General features: G+C 37.6%; 1 protein-coding gene across 6 annotated transcripts in view; it reads right to left on the reverse strand.

The window, feature by feature from the left end:
• Positions 1-791: 791 nt before the first annotated feature.
• ANAPC10 (anaphase promoting complex subunit 10) overlaps positions 792-19,341 on the reverse strand; it is a 33,100-nt gene continuing 14,550 nt past the window's right edge. For all 6 annotated transcript variants that reach the window (XM_086889390.1, XM_086889387.1, XM_086889389.1 and 3 more), the window contains exon 5: positions 792-1,172. In XM_086889390.1, the coding sequence (XP_086745516.1) occupies positions 942-1,172 (231 nt within the window). In that variant the 3' untranslated portion in view covers positions 792-941. The remainder of the gene's footprint in view (positions 1,173-19,341) is intronic.

The following is a 19,341-nucleotide window of genomic DNA, read 5'->3' on the forward strand; positions in this document are numbered from 1 at the left end:
AAGGTGCACTGGACCACCACATGCATTCCCACACAGCTGTAGGATGCCAGAGCATTCCTAAATCGCCTATTTTCAACAGCTATCATGTTCTAGGTGACCTACACTCATTGTGGTGTACTACAGATACCCTATAGATGGAGTACTATAGATACTCAGTGTATCTATATAAATGTATATACTACATTGAACAAGTAGGAAAGGTTTGGTTTTCTTCATGTCATTGTCATCTTCACTGAATTGTCAGTCACTAGAACAGGCTCCCCAGGAAAAGGGTTATGGCATCGAGCCTGTTAGAGCTCAAGGAGCATCTGGACAACATTTAGCCATATGGATTTGTTTTAGGTAGTCCTGCAGGAAGCAGCATCAAGTCTAATCTTTCTATGTTCCTTCCAACTGGAGATACTCTGTAATTCTATGATTTACTTTGCAGTTACAAAAAGGCTAAATCCATGCACATGGCCAATGAGCAGAAACAACCCTCTAGAGAAAAGGGTACATTAGCATAAGCAATAATGGGAAAATACTACTGGTATGTCTTTAGATTGTGTCTGTTCAAGAAGAGGAGTAGCTTCTACAAGTGCAATTTTTAGGTAGAGGAATGAACTATTTCCATGCATGATCATTAGCAGAAGAAATCATCCCTCAAAATACCCATATTATATAAAATTAATTATTGATTCTCATCCTGTCAAATACATTCTTCTAAGAGTGCCTGGATTGTTTTTACCCCTCTCAGAGAGTACAAGAGCACTCAGACTCCTAGAAAAAGAAACAAATTACAGACTACACCATAGTGTAACAGAAGATTATCTTTATTTCAAAATTGTACAAAGTATAAACATATAATTACACTGAAGTAAACCCTGCTCTTTGAGTATCTGAATACTTTAGCAACGATATAGTCATGAAAAAATACCTTTATTATTCCTCATGAGGACATTTCATCTGATGGAGCGATACATCATGAAGTCAATTGTTGTACATCTGGGAAATTTACCAATGGAGCTCTCCTCCACAGGGGTGTACACTTTGATTTGCCTCATGTGAGTGTCTCTTCCATTTTGGTGATTTGCGAGAACAGCAATCTGGATCATAAAGGTGCGAATGGGCTTCTTGTGAGTATCTGTTAGAGGAACATGGATCCAGCCACTGGGCTCCACTAATTCCAGTTGCTGCCAAAAACAAGACAGAAGAGCAAAACATTCAGAAACAGTTCACATATTTCATATAAGTGATCACATATTAAACCCATTTAATAAAGCGGTCTTGTTAATCAGATTTTAGTTATTTTTTCAAATTAATTTGAAATAATAGTTGAATATCACAGCTATTTTACTGCTCATGTAAATATATACAAATTAATTTGGTTTTCTGCAGTTATGTTTGCTTTTTCCTTTCAGAACCTACTCCTCATTTTGTGCCCCAATCTTAAAATAAAAATCAATATAAAAAAATACGGACTTCAGGATAAATTCAAGAAAGTAAAGTGTAGCATTTGGACCTCCTTACTGAAGAACGATGCTCAAATGTAACAAAATATGCATTTTAAATTGTTTTAATTAATAATTTAATAAATAATTTAATTAATAATTGCACTCTGAAGTACAATATACTAGAGTGACTTATGTAGGAAACTAAACACACATAGAGCTCTGGGTTGTCAGAAATTCTTTAGATTATTAGAGGTACTAGGAAAGAGGACAAAGGAAAAAAGAGAGGATACCTCAAACTTCATCTAACAGATGCCTGACCAATTAATAATTGCTGCACAACCATTAAATCAAAATCTTATCACATTTGACTAGCCTTTTATATAACATACCCAGTGTGACATGATTTTTTCTTTTTCAATTTTAATCCTGCTTAAACCAATGTCAAGGCAAGCAAAGAACAGCATTTTGTTAACTCTAAACCGCATCACTGACACAACAGATTGCTGAAATCAAGCTGGATGCTATGCAGAGCATGGTAACAGCTTTTGTTTAAAGCTAGCTGCCCAACATCAAAGCACAGCTCAAAACACACATGGAAGAGCACACAAGCAAATAGAAGTCTTGTGGGGGAAAGAAAACAAAACACAAAACAGTTGCCCACCAGCAAGTGGATTCACACTGCTAGGAAAATAAGAGTGCTGTTCTTAGCAGCTGAGTTCCCCTAAGAAGATGTATGTGCTTTGAGCAGCTCAAAATTCTCATCTTTCTCCCAAAAATACTGCATGGCACATCCTGTCAAATGCCTTGTTTATGCTGAAGTTTTCAAAAGACTCATCTGAGAGCTACTGGGTCAGAGGCAGCAGACACCCTGAGAAAACAACCCAAGAAACAAGCAAAAAATTTGATGAAGACTTCAGCTTAAAGTCGCAGACAAAACAATCTTTTACACCTCCACCTTAAAAGAAAGAACAAGAAAAAAAAAAAACAACAAATAACCACAACCCAAAACTCTCCACTGCTGCAGACTCTCCAACAAATTATTTCCAAAGCATTAAATTCACTAAACCTTAGCAGCAAATCATTTCACTCTGGGAGCTAGACATTTCCACAAACATACAGTCACTTATTTGTTGTAGTGCTTTCTCTTTCAAAAACTTTAATTTTTTATTTTTTAATTTTTTTTTATAGGAAACTTTAGGTAATGGCTGACTTTACAAAGGGATGAAAAAAAAAAGATGTCTTACTGAAACAGCTTAGAAAGGGGAAATTTATCATGGTGAGGTGGCAGTAAACAGCTTGAGCAAGGATGATTTCCATCTTCATAGTAAACAGAGAAGAATGATCCTCCTAACATTTTATTCAACTACTACTAAGGTCAAGTGACTGTGATTTTGAAGAGAACTACAATTACTCGTAATTTAAGTACTAATTAAACTTGCATTTTAATATTATTCTCAAAGTTTACAAATTTCGACTGTTAATTCAAAGTGGAAAATTTAAGTTCAAGAGCTAAGATACTGAGATTTTTATGGTTAGATCAGTGTGAAATAGATTAATTAACACTAAGTAACTTTTAGTGAAAATAAAAAGGTATGAGAGATAAAAATATGGCATATTTTTCAATGCTTTGTTCCATCCCTGATCAAGGGAGGTGGTTATATGCTCTATTTACAGCATGTTATTTTCCAGTCCTGCCACAAAGGCAACTAGTTTCTCCCCGAGTCTTTTTACAGAAATGGGACAAGTCATTCCTTCACCTGTAAAACTGGCAACTGAGGCATTAGGTTAATTAGACTAAAAGGTTCTCTGGCTCCAGATGTCAAACTTCACATACTCTGAGCTAGTTTTTACTGTCTTAAGTGAAATACAGGGTTTTACAGGAGGTTTAGCTCCCACTGAGTTCACTTGCAGTTCTGCATTTCTGCAAATGGATACAAGTGCTCCAGCCAGCCACAACACGGAGTCTGAGCAGGAACAGTCACTTGCATGCCTCTTGCAGAAACACCACCACGACTGAGCACAGACAGCACACAATTCATCAAGCACCACTGAACTGTCTTAGCCACAAAGACTTTTTTTATTTCCCCAAATCTCAGCTTCCCTCACTCCACATTTTTCAACTTCCCTAACAGATGAATACACAGCCTTTACTTGTACAAATCCTGGACTCATCCTCAAAACAGGCCCCTTTCCCCATTCCAGTCAAACAGTTGCCTCTTGGACAAAACACACAACACTTGTGATGAAGTTGGAGGCTACAGTGTACTAAATGCAAATGTCAGCGTTAGACTTCAATGTCTGAAAAAAGTGAGCTCTTGATTTCTGCCCACTAAATTAACATTCCTGTACTACCTGTATGCATGACTGTATTTGAGTCTAACCTTTTTTTTTTTTTTTTTAATTGATGCTCACATAGTTGATGCTCACATTAAAACCTTGGTACCCGCTTAACTACTGAGGTTTAAATGCAACAAAACCAAACTGAACATTAAGTAGAAAAGGAAGTATTGTTTTGCCAGTATGATACACACATTTTCTGTAACCAAAGCAATGGTATAAACCAGACATACACACTCTCCCAAATTCTTCTCCTCCACATCTGTCATGCTCTTTCAGATGAGTGAAACAGTTTTGTTTTCCAGAGGGCTCAGGTCCATCACCAGGGAAAAGGAACAGGACATGGGAATAGGCAGGGGTGATACAAGACACAATGCTGCCCACTCCTAGTTCAATGTCAGCACCCAGACCCAGCCGTCACAACTCCTAGCAGAAGTGGGATGAAATATGCAGCTCTACTCTGCCTGAAGCATTCCCAGTGTGAACAGAATCTAAAGGAAGCTTACTGTGAAGTTTTAAGAAATTCCTATTAAGCCCATGCAAATGGCAATCTTTCAAAGCCTTGTAAACTGGTCTGGAAATTTGGGTGGATTTTTACAGGGAGGCAAAAGGCACATCCTCAACACAAAGGCTGAACTATTGCCAAATTTCAAATCCTTGCTTTAGAGCTTGGGGGCACTGGAGCATCAAAGAAGGACACCAGAATATTCTCACACAAGCAAAACAGCATACTTTTCCCTAGCCTTGTTCTTGGAACAGAAGTGCTTTGGCCGAAACTTTCAAAAAATTCAACCCAGAGAAGATTTCTGGCATGGAAGAATCTGTCTGAAATTTGGCAAAAGTCAAAGTAACCAAGAGTTAAGCCTTAAAATGGAAAGGGTCACACAACCTTAAGTACAAGTGGCACTGGCAGCTCCACCCATAATAAATACTTTACTTGAAATCCATTTCAGCTGACTTTGCCCAAAGTCAAGCTTGTTCTTCAAAAGCACAGACCATTATACATATAGACACACACACATATACAGATATAATATTTCATCTCAACTCTATAGCATCAGTCCACTACCAGAAAATATCAGATTAAGTTTCCTCCTGTATTTTTAATCTTATCTAGATCATTAAGACTCAGTTATAATCAACTGTCTTCCAAGAAATTGAAAAAAATCAGTTTTATTACTAATCACCCAAGTAAAATTAAAAATTCAGAATTTCTTTCTGTTATGTGTTTTTCTAGAAAAGTTTTGTTTTTTAAAGAAAAGGAAAGCATAGGAATGAATCAGTGCAAGTTCAGTATTGGTAACTCAGGACAGTTCCTGCAGCTTTAGACTAATCTTAATGTACAATATACTAAAAGCCAGGGGTTTGTGGCTTTTTCATTATTTGCTTCTAATACTATAAATTTTGCAACAATTGGAAAACAAGACCATAAAGTCAAAACAAAAGAACAAAGGGATAAAAATCAAAATGGAAAAATCACTCACTTGTCCTTGTTCTTATACTCTAGCTCTTCTCCTGCTTTCTCTCCACTGCTTTCTTATTTTTCCTGTCCTCTGTGTGCTACAGCTTTACACATGGACATATACTCTCAGCTCCAGGAATCCACATTACTTGGAGCCAAAGGAAAATTAATGCTCTCAATGGAATTCTCCTCCCCAGCCTATTTAACAGCCCCTTTTCTTCACTTTATTGTACAGTCCCGAGATTCTACAGAATTCCATACATATTTGGCAAGGCTACTATTGCAAATAATGTGTGTCCTACCACAGAAGATGCAAACCACACAACAAAATAAAAATTAAAAAAATAAAAAAAGACCAAGGCAACTTGAGGATACACTTCAGAGAGATGACTAAACACAAGACCAGAGCTTTTAGGAGGAAGCTGCTTCTACAATCGCTAGCCTCTCCTTACGGGCTAGGAAGTTATTTACCCAAAGAATACTTTTCTAGTGTATTTATCCTACCTAAATTGAATATTGACCTCTTTTCCATTCTCAGTGATATTTTGTTTATATTCTGTGGTGTCTCCAAATGGCATATAACTCTAACTGCTACTTCTACTAGAGTTACAAATGCAACCCAAGTTTTTGGCTGTGTTTACAGTAGGCTAACACCCTTGAAATAAGGCATGATTTTTCCTGCCCTTTAAAGGTATCTTTTGTAAAGATACAGAAAGGGAAAAACTCACTGTAAGTAGTTTCATTCAGTGTAATTACAAACACATCCCAGATATATGCTAGACAGGGCTCCCAGCTCAGGGGAATAAATATATATATATAGGAAGAAAAAGCAGCTCACATTTTTCCTCTGGGAAGCATGTGCAGAAGAGGACCTATGTACTGACAGAAAGCTGAGAATTCTTGCTGCCATCACAGCTTCAGCATGAAACATGATTCTGAGATGTTTGTACCTCATCAAATTTCCGTTTCATCAACTTTACTACTAGATTCAAATGTCTGTGAAATAAAACAGCATTTAATTTTACTCCTTCTACTTTTCTCATAAAACTGTTAAAGCTGCTTTTGTTTTAGTGACTCAGCCAACTCTTCTTCACACATATAATTTTGTCTCTCTATGTGCTTAGCTAGTTCTTACAATACAGGTTTTATAAAACCTAAGCTTTTCAAAGCAGGTGTTCTCAATAAGTAATGTATTCTTCCATTCAGCAGATTATAAAACTAAGTTTCAGGGAAAAGAAATGCTATGTTCAGAAATTAAATATTTATCAATATACGAACTTTCCCATGCAGGAAAAGGCTTTTTCCTGTTTAGCCATTGTTTTTTACAGCTATCCAAAAGTATGTTTCCACAACAACTGGCAAGGAGAAAGAAAGCTTGCTTAACTTCCAAAATTCTGTTTCCATAACTGCCATGTCCCATCATTTAGTTACCAGGACTAAGAATCTGTGTGCCTCTGCATAATTCCAAGTATTGGAACTGTCAACACATGAAGTAGCAGAGTTTGGGCTTCAGCCATCACTTCACTTAGGAAGGAAGAGAACCAGTTAATAGCAGTGATGCACCAGTTCCAGGAGAAAAAATGAAGCATGTCCAAAAGAAACTTGCTGAGTTCCAAGTGAGCCAAAGGAGGGACACCACATTAGCAACTTAACAGGGAACACAGCAACAGGCTCAAAGGACCCACTGTGAACAGCACACTTGTGTGCTCGGATGAAGCAACGACCACCTAAGGAGGTGCCTCTGTGGTCGTAATCACCCACGTCCTTGAACGGTCAAGAAATCTCATTTCAGTCCATTAGGCAAGAGAAGTTTTCCATTCTTTTAAACAGCAGTTCCTTAAGAGTCTGAAGGAGGACAGTCCACCCCTCAGAAAGAGTCAGCTGTGGATTTGGGTAGACAGGAGACCCATTGCAGAATAAACTATATTAGAGAGAAAAAGCTACATTAGAGAGTGAAACCTACAAACACTAAAAATTCCTATCTTTTAGTATCCTATAGGCTCTTTGTTCAAATTAAGTGAAAGAAAGAACCCTTGGGAAGACTGGGAAGGTTGAAAAAAGGTCCAAAAGATCCTCGCAAGAAGTTTTACAGAACCTCCTTCAGACTACTCCGCTCCAGATTAAAACACTAAAAAATAATAAATGCCCAGGTGCGTTAGAAAGTTGTATGCAATTAAAATAAAGACAACTAAACACTCAAACCAAGCTGTAAAGAATATGTATAAAAAGGAAGAAAAATAAATCTGGAAAAGCAAATCCTTGGTGGTCAAGGATTAGGATTCACAATGCTCAAATACAGATTCTTATACCACTTTTCCAAATTTCCTGTTTGGATTACTTGAGCAGCACAAGCATGTTCGACAGCTTAAGTGGGTTGTGTCCCATTGCTGCTTTCTGAAGGGAGCAGATGATGCCAGTTGAGCCATGTATGATACAACCTAAACTCCACTTGGCAGAATGACTCACCAGCCAACTCATGAAATGGTCTTTGTGACTGGTCTATTTTGATATTCTTTAGAACTGGGTGTCCTGATTATCATTTCCCCATACAGTTAAAAAGGAGCCCTTTTATTTGATTCTGCTGCGAAACCAATGCAATATCTTTTAAGATGTACATAGCTGATTCAGGTAGAATTTCAGTATTACAACAGGAATAAAAGTTAGGAAAAGCTGAAATTTAATCCATGGAATGGTAAACAGGGAAAATCAGCTTTATGAATGCCCTGATAGTCTGTCTTTGAAATCTGCTGAAGTCAGATGACAAGCACATAAGAGGACAACAATTAAGTCTTAGGCATAATGGGGAGCCTCTGGTGAGTAAGTGTGCACATGAGCCTGCTATCAAATGGAGGAAATGGGGGTACAATGGCACACACTGTGCAATACCAAGAGTTTTAGGACATGGATTCACAGGAAAAGCAGCTCTTTCAAAAGCACCAAGTGATGAAGAATCCCATATAATGATGCCTGCAAAGGGGTCAAGGCTGTGCTGCACTGCCCATATACAAAATTCCTGACAGATGAAGTCAAGGATGGACTGGACATGCATGGAGGGGCCCCTGTCCGTGGTACTTAAGCAACCACCACCCTGCCCATCACACTCCTACCTCTGCTTCTTGCACTTCTTCCACCACTGCACTTGCACAGTCAGGTACATCCAGCCTGACAGACAAATAAATAACCTGCCAAATGCTCAACCTCTGTGAAATTGTCAGCCAGAACTGACTCAGTTGCAATTTCAGAAAATATTGTCTGCCTAACTCTGGGTGGCAGGGAAAAAAAAGCAAAGGAAAGGAAAAAAAAAAAAAATTGACAACAGTCTTTGAATACTTCATTCTCAAGAACGTGGCTGAAAACAGCTCTTCATTCTAGAAAATTTGCCTGCAGAAACCATCAGGAATTTGTCACAGATTGTTTACTAGGAAAGTCCTTCTGGAAGAAAGAAACACTGTTTTCCTGTTTGCTGTGCCATATCCACTTTTTAAGTATGTTCTGTGAAGAATAATATATAGCAAGCTCAACATTTATTACAAATATACTTACCCCAAGATATATATATATATTGCTTCAGAGAAGGACAAAAATGTTGAACAGCCTTGGACAGTTTGTTTTTAACTAATTTTCTTTTCATTTCAGTGAGGTCATTTGTACTTGCACATAACATTTTATGCTGGACACATCCATAAATTAAAACTCATTAGTTAAGGATTACTATGCTGTGTATGTTTTAAGTGGCAACTGTTTTATCCACTGGAACTTCAGGAAAAAATAAAAAAAATCTCCTCCGTGTCCCTTTGAAAAGCAGAATGATCCAACCAGCAAGTACAGAATGACAATGCAGTCTAGAATGGAATTTCATATGTGCAAGTACGGAATTAAAGCCTAAAACTCCGAGGCAAACCTTCTACCCACAGCAGGAAGCTTTCTAAGTTTAGTTTGGTACCATCTAAAAGAGGTTCCACTTAAACAGGAATCTGTTGCTCCAGAAGGAATATTGTCTCCAACTGAAATCAGTCAAAACAGCTGTGAAATTTTGGATCTCTGATTTAAAGAAAAATGGGTTTCATAACTCATTTGAGAAGGGAGTGGAGGAAGGGAAGGCAAATATTCCCTAAATGCAGTAGTATTCTCCTGCAGGGACCTAATCTCACTCCACATCTGTCACACAGGAATGCCAAACCTTTGCAAGGGCACTGCAACTCTGAGAAGATTCCTGGTATCAGGAGAAATCCTTCACACCTGAAGGGACTTGGCTCCAGTGTGAACCTGTTACTTACCCTGAGCTTGGCAGACAGCATGCTGAAGATGAAAAAGCTACAAAAAAACTCTTAAGCTTATGCTCTGGAGTGGTGACCTGGCTGACAGTATCAAAAAACAGGTAATGCAGCCCAAAACAAGCTTTCTGCCTCCATTTGCCTATTTCTGGAACCTAAGTTGGTCAAGTTTTAGTTGCAGACATATTGGCACAGACTGCAGCTGGACAGACTGGCTTTAAAAATGAATAGTAAAAAATCCATGGTTTGCTGCAAGTCTTTTCAAAATTCCAGCATTCTGAAAGAAGAATAAGGGACTTTTTAAATATTTTTTTTAACCCAGGGTACTTTATAACTCAAATTATCAGCAGCTTGTAGCATTATAGATGCAGACGTGAAAAAAGAAAAAGTACTTTTAAAAAACAACAAAAAATTGCTATAAAATTACTATAAAATATGTAGCAAACACTGAACATTGCACATTTAGAAAGAAGTGCAAATCTCATTTAGTAAAAACAAATGTTTTATACCTTTAGGGGAGCACTTCAAATTGAAGTTCATCTCACTGCAATGTTTCTTCATTTTAAGGACAAGTAAGTAACTAAGGAGGAGGCAGGTGCACAAGGTGACTGTAGGGATACTTCTAAGTAAGAACCTGGCAGATGACCAACAAATACAAGTAACTTTCAGTGTGCTTTTGAAAACCCTCAGTAACTTTCACCTGATCAGAAGCTTGGAGAAAAAAAAAAAGAAGCCACTATAACTTTCCCTATTCACTCAAAGAAATAGCACTATTTGCATTCAAAAGTTTTTAGCCATAATACAAAATAGTGACAAAAGTATCAAAAAACCCCACCTGATTAAGTATGTGTAGTAAGGTTTTCAAAACAACAAAAATAGGGCACACAATTTTTAAAAATTACTTAAGACAATACCTTATTAGCGCTTTTATTTAAGTTTGTATCTTAGTCACAAATTTGAATTTTCACCCCCCACACACTGAAAGCCCTAAGATTTCCATACAGTGAGGTATCAAAATCTTAGTCCCTCCCTTCAGAGCAGCACCCATCCAAAGTAAAGACATCACCTCCTACAACTTCCAGGTGAGTCAGGCTGCTCTCAGGTAAGAGAGCAGCACTTCAACCATCTACTGAAGAGAGACAGGGGAAACCAGTAATGAAAGAGTAGGCAGCTACACAAAGAGAACAGAAACAGATTGAACTGGGGTAGTGGAACATTCTAGTGCAAAGTCTGAATGTATATTTTAAAAAAACATTCTGAAGCTCAGGTGAATTTGCATTACAAATGGAACTGCTGACTGAAGAATGGGACAAAGCAGCTGCCTTTTGTGAAAGGTAACAGGCTGAACTTGATGTCTTTTCTTCCAAGAAAGGAAGTATAGACAGAATTTTCTGTGAGCACAAAACAAGTGCTCTGAACAATGGCCTTGTATAAGAGTATACATATACACACATATGTTCATATATAAGAATGAACATATTAAAACCTAGAAGATAGAAATGCATAAAGGGAGAAGTCCTATGAATGTTCTTCAAACTAGAACTGCTGGGTACAAGGAGCAACAATACAATTGTACTCTATGGGTGCACTGCACAAACTGATTGCAAATGGAAGTTAAGGCTGGAAAACATTTCTGGGAAATAATTAATTTTACAAAGGGGCAGAAGTTTGCAAATTCAATGAAAACTGTATTGCAGATGTCTGCAGTTCCCATCCTAACATACATAATGGAAGGATATTATGTTTGTGTGAAAGTGCAAAAAAACCCAGGTCATAATTTACCTTCAAAATTGTTTAGCCATATTCAGGAAATATGTCTAGACATAGCTACAGTTAAATTATACAAAGAAAGTATTTGAAAAAAAAAAATTATGCAAGGAATACTAAAGATTTAAGTGTCTGAAAACTGGCCACACTGAGTTAATTCTGCATCAAACCATCTCAGATAACTTAGTGGCAATAACCTAATGACCACATTTCATGCCATGCACTTTGCATCCCAGAGAACGCAGAAAATTAAAATGGGAAAAGAACAAATGTGAAAAAGATATGGGAATATCATGATAGTTAAAAAATAGTCCATAGCAGTAGTAGCAGCCAGCTGCTAGCTCTCAAGGACTCTATAGGTGAGGGGAAGAAGCTGCATCAAAACCAAAAAAACCCACCTCATTCCCCTCACTGAAAAGGGCTATTACTACATATTGAAGAGAAGTAGATTTCTGATCTTCTACCAGAAGGCAGACCCACAAAACTGCATGTCTCTATCTCTTTACCTGTTACACAGGTAGTTCCTGAGTGATTTTATTTGTCAGGAAAAGACTGGAACAAATTATACCTGAGTGCTACCAGATGAAAAAGACCCTACTCACCTTTTATCAGCAAGAGGACAAGCTGTTGCTTTTAGACACAAAAAAGCACTGGGGTTAAGGGAAAGCATTTCTCCTGGTTTCACAGGAATGGCTTGTTTCTGAGAATCACAGAGGGTTGCCTCTCCTAAAATCAAGGCATTTAAAGACCTTAAACCTCTGTAAATAATCCCCAAATCCTGCAGAAGTACCAAATGCAAAAATTCTGTGTCTGGATAAGGAGTCTGTGAACGCTCAGTAAAAGCAAGTGGGGAAAAACCTGATAAACTTCAAGATTACTGAAGTGTGTTGTAGCACACACTAAGCAAATGCAGAGTAGCATTTCACAGGATCCAGAGCATAATGCACAGTTCACAGAATATTCACCCATTGGAAACAAATGCCAAAGACTGTTGTGAAAACTATTTGTTTTGAAAATTTAAAATGCAGTGCAGATTCTCATCTCAGAAAGTTCCCAAATTCATAAACACGTCTCACTGGAGATAAATTTTCATATGAATGAATATTAAAAGAGAAGAAATATATCTGTCAGAGGTTCAGCTAGATAGTTTTATGCGAGCCAGAATACACTTCTAAATTTGCAAAGCTGGAATCAGAACTGTTACCCAATGGAAGCATTTAATTTTAGATCTAATCAGAATTTTTTTAATGTACTGAAACAAATGCAGTAGTTTTTAACTTTTGCTTTTGTTTTCTTACAAATCAATAAGAATGCATGTCCAAAAAAAAACCACAAGGCTTTTTTCTGTAGTTTTATGTGGAGGTCAGACTCTAGATTCTGCTTCTTTCAATCTAGATGAATTTTACTTCTTGACTTCTTTCTGGGAGTCAAAAATCCCTCAAGTCACCATTCACTCAAAAACTGTACAGTTAAAAAAGGTATTTAAATGATCATATTAAAAGGTATTTAATTATTATATTAAAATGGTGCTATACACTGTTGGGCAAATGACTCCCTCACTGCAACAGCATTTCTGCTACAAACAGGATCTGGAATTGCCTTAGTACTACATGCTCCAGACTAAGAACATGAGCTCTTTACCACAAACTGTGTAAGAATTAAAATAAAATTACATCCTAAGTATGCTCCTGAAAAATAAGTGGGCAGCGGAAAACAAAGCATGAGAATGAGATAATTAAAAACTTGTTTACAAGCCAGCCTGCTATGTCCTAAGTCTAGAGCTACTGTAGGGTGTCATCTTTCTGCTTAGCAAAGTGCAGTCAACAACAAGCAGATGGAATTGGACTGCAAATCTGTGTAGTCCTGTGGTTACATATGCTACTCTGCTTAATTTATTTCTGCTATGCAAGTAAATCTTTAACTCCTCATGACAGTATAAAGAAATAGAAGAAAGTCCAGTAATTCCACAATAGAAGTTCCTACCCCAGCAGTGCCAGATTTATCAAAAGCTGATTTATGATTTATGTCTCTGTTACACATGGTAACCATAATAACCAGAACAGAGACCTGGTCAAGGAGAGGGAAGCCTACTTCAAAATTTTACTATATCATTTCTCCTGATACTGAATTGCAACTCTTTTTGAAACAATGAAAAAATAAAACACGATTTGATTTTTACCTTACCAATTACACTCAGCAACATCATCTTACTAAGAAGTAACAATTTAATCTCAACTAAGACAAACAAATTAGTGTTTTCTGCATTTGCTAGGGGAAATAATCCAAAAAATCCTTCATACCCACAGTTGAATTTGATCTCTGACAGATAGAGATCAAATGTGGTGGTAAGCTATAGCAACCCTCAAAGGGGGACAAAAATAATTATTAAAAAAGAAGTATTAGGGGCTCAGCCACATTCACTCAAAAACTGTGACTAAGAACAGCATTCATAAAAAGCTTCAGTAAAAACTGTATTTGTTAACATTCCTTTAACATGAGACATAAAACACTCCAGAATTCATTCTGAAATTAAATAGGACTGTTAGATAAACCTACTTTAGGAATTAGATGAAGGCAGCTAGAGCACACAGGCTCTCAAGCCAGACACATATGCTACATTATTATTCTCACTCCACCCTCTCCTGTGTGTTCACACAAAAAAAATGGAAAAAGCCTGGGAAAGGTTTTTCCGATTCAAACACATGATCTTGGTTATCTTATGACAGATTAAGACAGAGAACAGCCCTCAGAAAGAAATAAATTTATACTTCATATCTATAGAAACATTTCCATGCAGTACTTGAGATAAAGAATAGGATAACACCACATCCAATAGAATTTAGCAAATAATTGAATTTAGACCCTGTATAGCAGTGTTCTCATCAAAGCTACACGCAGACCCTGACCAAAATAACATTTCAGTAATTACGGGAGCAAGACCTCCCTCTGGAAAGAGCTGCCATGGTGGTAGCTCTGAAGCAACTGAGTCTCTTGCTCCAGAACTCTGGATTTGTTCTAGATCTCTACCACCTGCCATGTAGCATTTTCTTCTGAACACTGAGGGTTGCTATAGCTTACCACATCAACACAATTCCTTTTCAGAACTACTTTCCTAGTGAGACCGTGAAAAAATCTCAGTTTTCCGCTAGAATGTCAGGCTTCAGAATGAAAAAAAAACAAAACAAAACGGCTAATTGTAATTATAAAATCCCCCCACATACCTACATGAAATACACTTGTTCCTTTATTTCTACCTGATTTTATGGAAATTTTGGGGGGTTTTTTCAGTTTTTTTTTTTTTAAGGACTGACTTGAGAAAGCATGGCACATCCAGTGTATTTAATGGATTTGTTTTGGGGTTTTTCTAATCCTAATTAATAGCATCCCCAGATAACTTTGCCACAAAGCAGTATGTACTACAAATAGCCAAGTGTGACTTCATTTATCTGCATGCAAATAAAGGCATTATAATATGGAAGCCACACATACAGAGAATAAGTGTTGGGCAAACTGGATAATAATTTCTTCTAAACTGGGCCACTTCCTTCTTCCACTCTGCTGCCAAACTGTTGGTTTGGCAAAGGGTGGTGAACACAGTCACAGGAGATTTTCAGCTGCTGGTGCCTACAAGTTGTTCAAGCGAAACAGAAAGTGAGGTGCGCTGGGCCAGCTGACCAGCACCAGTTGAGATGGCAGCATAAAACTTTCTTAGGTATCCAAAAATATTCCCAATCCTTTCATATCTTTTCTTATGTTTAAACCAAATTAAATGTTGTATGCTGGCTTTACTCTTTGGAGGATTTCAATACTACATAAGTAGCAGCACCCAGAGGGATCAGAATCAGTCTTGGATTTGACCTTGCTGCATGCATTTAGCACTTCAAGGTTTTTGGAAATATCTAGTGCTCCCTCCAAGGATTACTCTCCACAGTTAAGTCTATGAAGGCAATCAGGTAAATCAAAGATGATTGTTTATAATTCCTTGACTTTATCTTCCCAATCCTATTTCACAGTGTAGAAAAAAATAGCTTAAAGGCAAGAAGTTTTCCAATAGTGAGCAACCTCTCCAGAAAGAGGAAAGCGGGAGTGAGCAGCATCTTACTGTCAGCTTTGACACAACTGTTTTACATCCTTCAAGCAGAAGATGGTGGTGTGACTCCCACAATGTTTTCACATTTGGAATCCAAAACCAGAGGAGATAATTTTGGATTACTCAGGCCTATGTAGCTTATAGAATGGGAAAGAGCATGACTATAGAATGTGGTAGGGTAGAAGAAGAAAAATGAGATGGAGAAATAGGTCTTTATTTAACAATTTCCACGCAGTATGCAGGGCCCTTTACTACAGAAAAATAGAATTTCCCTTCCAAACACAGGTCTGCTGCACTTTTCCAAGATCTCCTTCCTAAAATGCTGCCTTCCTGAGATCAAATAAATGTCCTTTGTTCCAGACAGTTTCTTCAATGGTACCTACCTCCTTGCTCAGCTAAATAACTGGAAGGTCAGGTGTCTAGAGTCCACTTCCCCAAAAGCCAATAAATGATAACAGCCAGACAACAGAGATTTTCATTTTCCCTAGTTCAAAACTTGAAGCCTTATGTCACCAGGAACTCTTTCAAACACCTGAGTAAAAAGCTGCATTAAACAGTTTGCTTACCAGGGTCTCCATCCTTCTGTCCAAGTGCAGAGAGATCAAACATAAGAGATGAAGTAGAAGTTGGTACATGCTCCAGTTTGCAAGTGCACAGTATCACATGTTTTCTAAACCACAGTTCAAATGAATTCTGATCAACTGAGGGGGTTCACCTGACTGAGCACCATGAAGATGTTCTAGATGAGCATCACACTGACACCCACCATAAGCTGTAATGCTGGAGGCACTTCAATGTTTTAAAATGTCAACTAGGCACCACACTTTCATTAAAAAAGGAGGGGGAAGGAAGGGAAGGAGTTAAATATTGAAGTAGGGAAACTAAGTATGTATCTTCTGTCATGCTGTCACCTCCCCCTCCATCCACCCACCTTATTCCACACTCCCATGTTCAGTCTTCTAGAGAATGCCTAAATGAAGAGAAGAGCAGAGATCTTTCTTGTTGCAGTTGTTATGTTGCCAAATCTCTGCTTGCATCTCTTACTTCTGAAACATTAATGATTATCTGCAAGAAGTATCCAGTGAGTCTACGCTGGTAAACTGTAATTAGAAATCCATACAAACTTTGAAAAACCATTGTCCACCGAGTATCCCAGTGCACTCTCCAAACACAGAACCTTTATTCCAACAGGAACTTCCAGTAAAAAATGATGTGTGAACAGCAGACACTGATGTTCACACAAGCTTACTGCATACAACCCAGCAGGCGATTTTTCTGGTTTTTTTGGATTATGCCCTGGAGGTGCTGGCACAATGGTATTTCAATACCATAACTGCTTATTTCTCTGTGTGCCAGCCTCTGAAATAACAGGTAAAAAGAAAAAAAATACACATAAAACAAACATTCTCTTTTTTAAAATTACAGGAATCACAAAATGAAATGTTTTTAATTCTCTAGTTCAAACGATGTAATTTATAACCATGACACAAATAGAGAAGAAGCACAAAAGAAGGGAAAATACAGAAATAACATAACGTTCCCAAGGTTCAGTTTACAAGGACCTCACACAAAGTTTTTTTTTTTGCAACTCTTACTAGAAACAGTATTATTTGCTAAAAATGCAGTAGCTGCCAAAAGCTATGATCCATCTAAAGCAAACATGGAAATAGAGTGTTAATGCTGAAGAAAGACAGAATTGAGTATACAAGTTTTCTTTTTAAAGTGTGGAAGCAACTGCAGTACAGAGTTAAGTTTGTTTTTCATCTTTCTGAGCAAAAATTGATTGCATTTGCAGATAAGCACCTAAATTAGAGGGAAGTGCATTAAGACAATAACAGAAGTAATCAAATTTCAAACTTTCTAATTAAACCTCTTTTTCCTGCAGAAGGTTATTGGGAATTCAACACTAGCCTTGGTTCACATGATAGAACAATGGGAAAATTTTCCGAATGGTTGAACGCTAACCCTGACAAGTGTGGAGAGCCAACTACAATACATTATATGGTAGCATAACCTGCCACCCACGTTGCTGAGAGAACAGCTTTCAAACACATGCACCGAGCTGTAAAACCACAAAATCCCTTATTACACATTGTCCCTTACTTAAGGTGAAATACACTATTCCCCCCCGCCTCCTTTTACAAATCTTGGTGGTTTTTTTTAAACCTTCATCTCTGAAGTTTATTTAGCAGCTAACTAGACCATTTTTCAGACTTTATTTTCCAAATGCCATTTTTCCTGTTTTGTTTTCTAACCAAAATAAAATCATGTTTTTATAGTACACAGTGAAGCCTGTTGTGTCTTACACAGTTGCTTTTTTTTAAATACTACTTCCACCTGTGTGACATTATCCAAACTTTTAAAAGGAAATGTCTAATATATGACTAATTCACTTGTGAAGACTTATTTCTGGAGTGAAATATTTTCCTTTTTTTTAATGGGAAGATACATGACTCATCACTGGGTAAAGTAAAAAAATGGTTCCATCGTGCTTTTGATTGGAAGACCAGATATTCTGATATTTACTGTGATTCTTTTCCACTGTTATGCAATCTGAATATATTCAAAAAGATAAACTGCCACAGCCTGTGTGGTTATAGACACCGGCATTCATGGAAGTCAACCATTGCTGCAGAATGACAAACACACTCCACCCTCATTACAACATGCTGTAGTTACCAGCCAAACACCTTTGCCTTTTCTGAAAAGGATACATTATAATAAAAGCAGACCAGCAAACAAATCATACAGGGGGACCCACGGGACGGTAAAAGTAGTAACAACTGGTAGAAAACATAACTCTGAATATGGAAAGTGAACTACTCAATGACTCGAGGAATGCATACAGCCTCGCGCTGCAAAAGGAGCCCATGGAAAACTGCTGGTACATACAACTTTCTTGGTTAATGATTCCCCCCTCCTGCCCCCTCCCACTGCACATGTCTGCTGCCTGAATCACTGCATTCCAAGATAGTTAGAGGATATACACAGTTTCTTCAGGGGTTTTCAGTTGCAACTTTGCTGGCAATGGGAATTTTATTTGCAAGTGTTTCTATTCTACTGACAAGGTCAATTAGTCCAACGAACTATTGGTTGTTCTGTCTGATAGCTCTGTGTATTTATTCAAGCAAGCACTTTTATAACCCACAATTGAATGCAGACAGTTACCCTTGTAAACACGACTGTCCACTGGGATTTTCACTGCATTTTGAGCATGTAAAAGAAAAACATGCTTTTCTTCCCTCAGCCTGATAGCACATAAGTTTGACTACAACTTGGAAATTTCAGGCAGTGAAGGCCATGGGGGCTACTGTTTTAAATAGATAAGATCTACTGTACATCAATACACATATTTGGACCAATTCCTAGGAGCTAAAGAACACAGAAATTTGACTGATCCATCTAAGGGCTGTAAAAATTTGGTAATGCTATCAAAGGGAGACAGATCAGCATCTCTGCTCTGTCCAGGTGTAAAAAAGAAAAAGAAAAAGCTATATGCAAGAGCTAAAGGCTACATAAAATGTTTTCACAAAACCCAGAAGCACAATGTGTGTGTGTGTGTGTGTGTGTGTGTGTGTGTGTGTGTGTGTAAGTCAGCTTCAGAAGTTAGTTGGTAGAGTTAAAAATAAAATTAGGAAGAAAAAAGATTGTTCCACAGCTCTAGCCAGAATTTTTGTACATGAGCAGCATGGCCATGCCACTGGCAAAATGTGTGAAGAGGAAAAATGACAGCTCCTACTCTCACAGAACTTTTATTAACACATATATGTGCTCCCATCACCACACAGGTACTCCCTTCAAAACAGTATCTTCTTGTGAAGAAGAGATCCTTCATTTATACTAATTAGGAATGGTAATGGGGCTGGTCTATTGGTACACTGATCTCCATTATTGAAGTCTTCCCTGAATAAATCTTTCAGAGATATAGAGAAGGTAAGAAACTATCGAGGAAAACCAGCAGTTTTTCCCCTAACTAAT

The sequence above is a fragment of the Cyanistes caeruleus genome, chromosome 5 (genome assembly GCF_971803275.1).
Source record: "Cyanistes caeruleus chromosome 5, bCyaCae1.hap1.1, whole genome shotgun sequence".
Lineage (NCBI taxonomy): Eukaryota > Metazoa > Chordata > Aves > Passeriformes > Paridae > Cyanistes > Cyanistes caeruleus.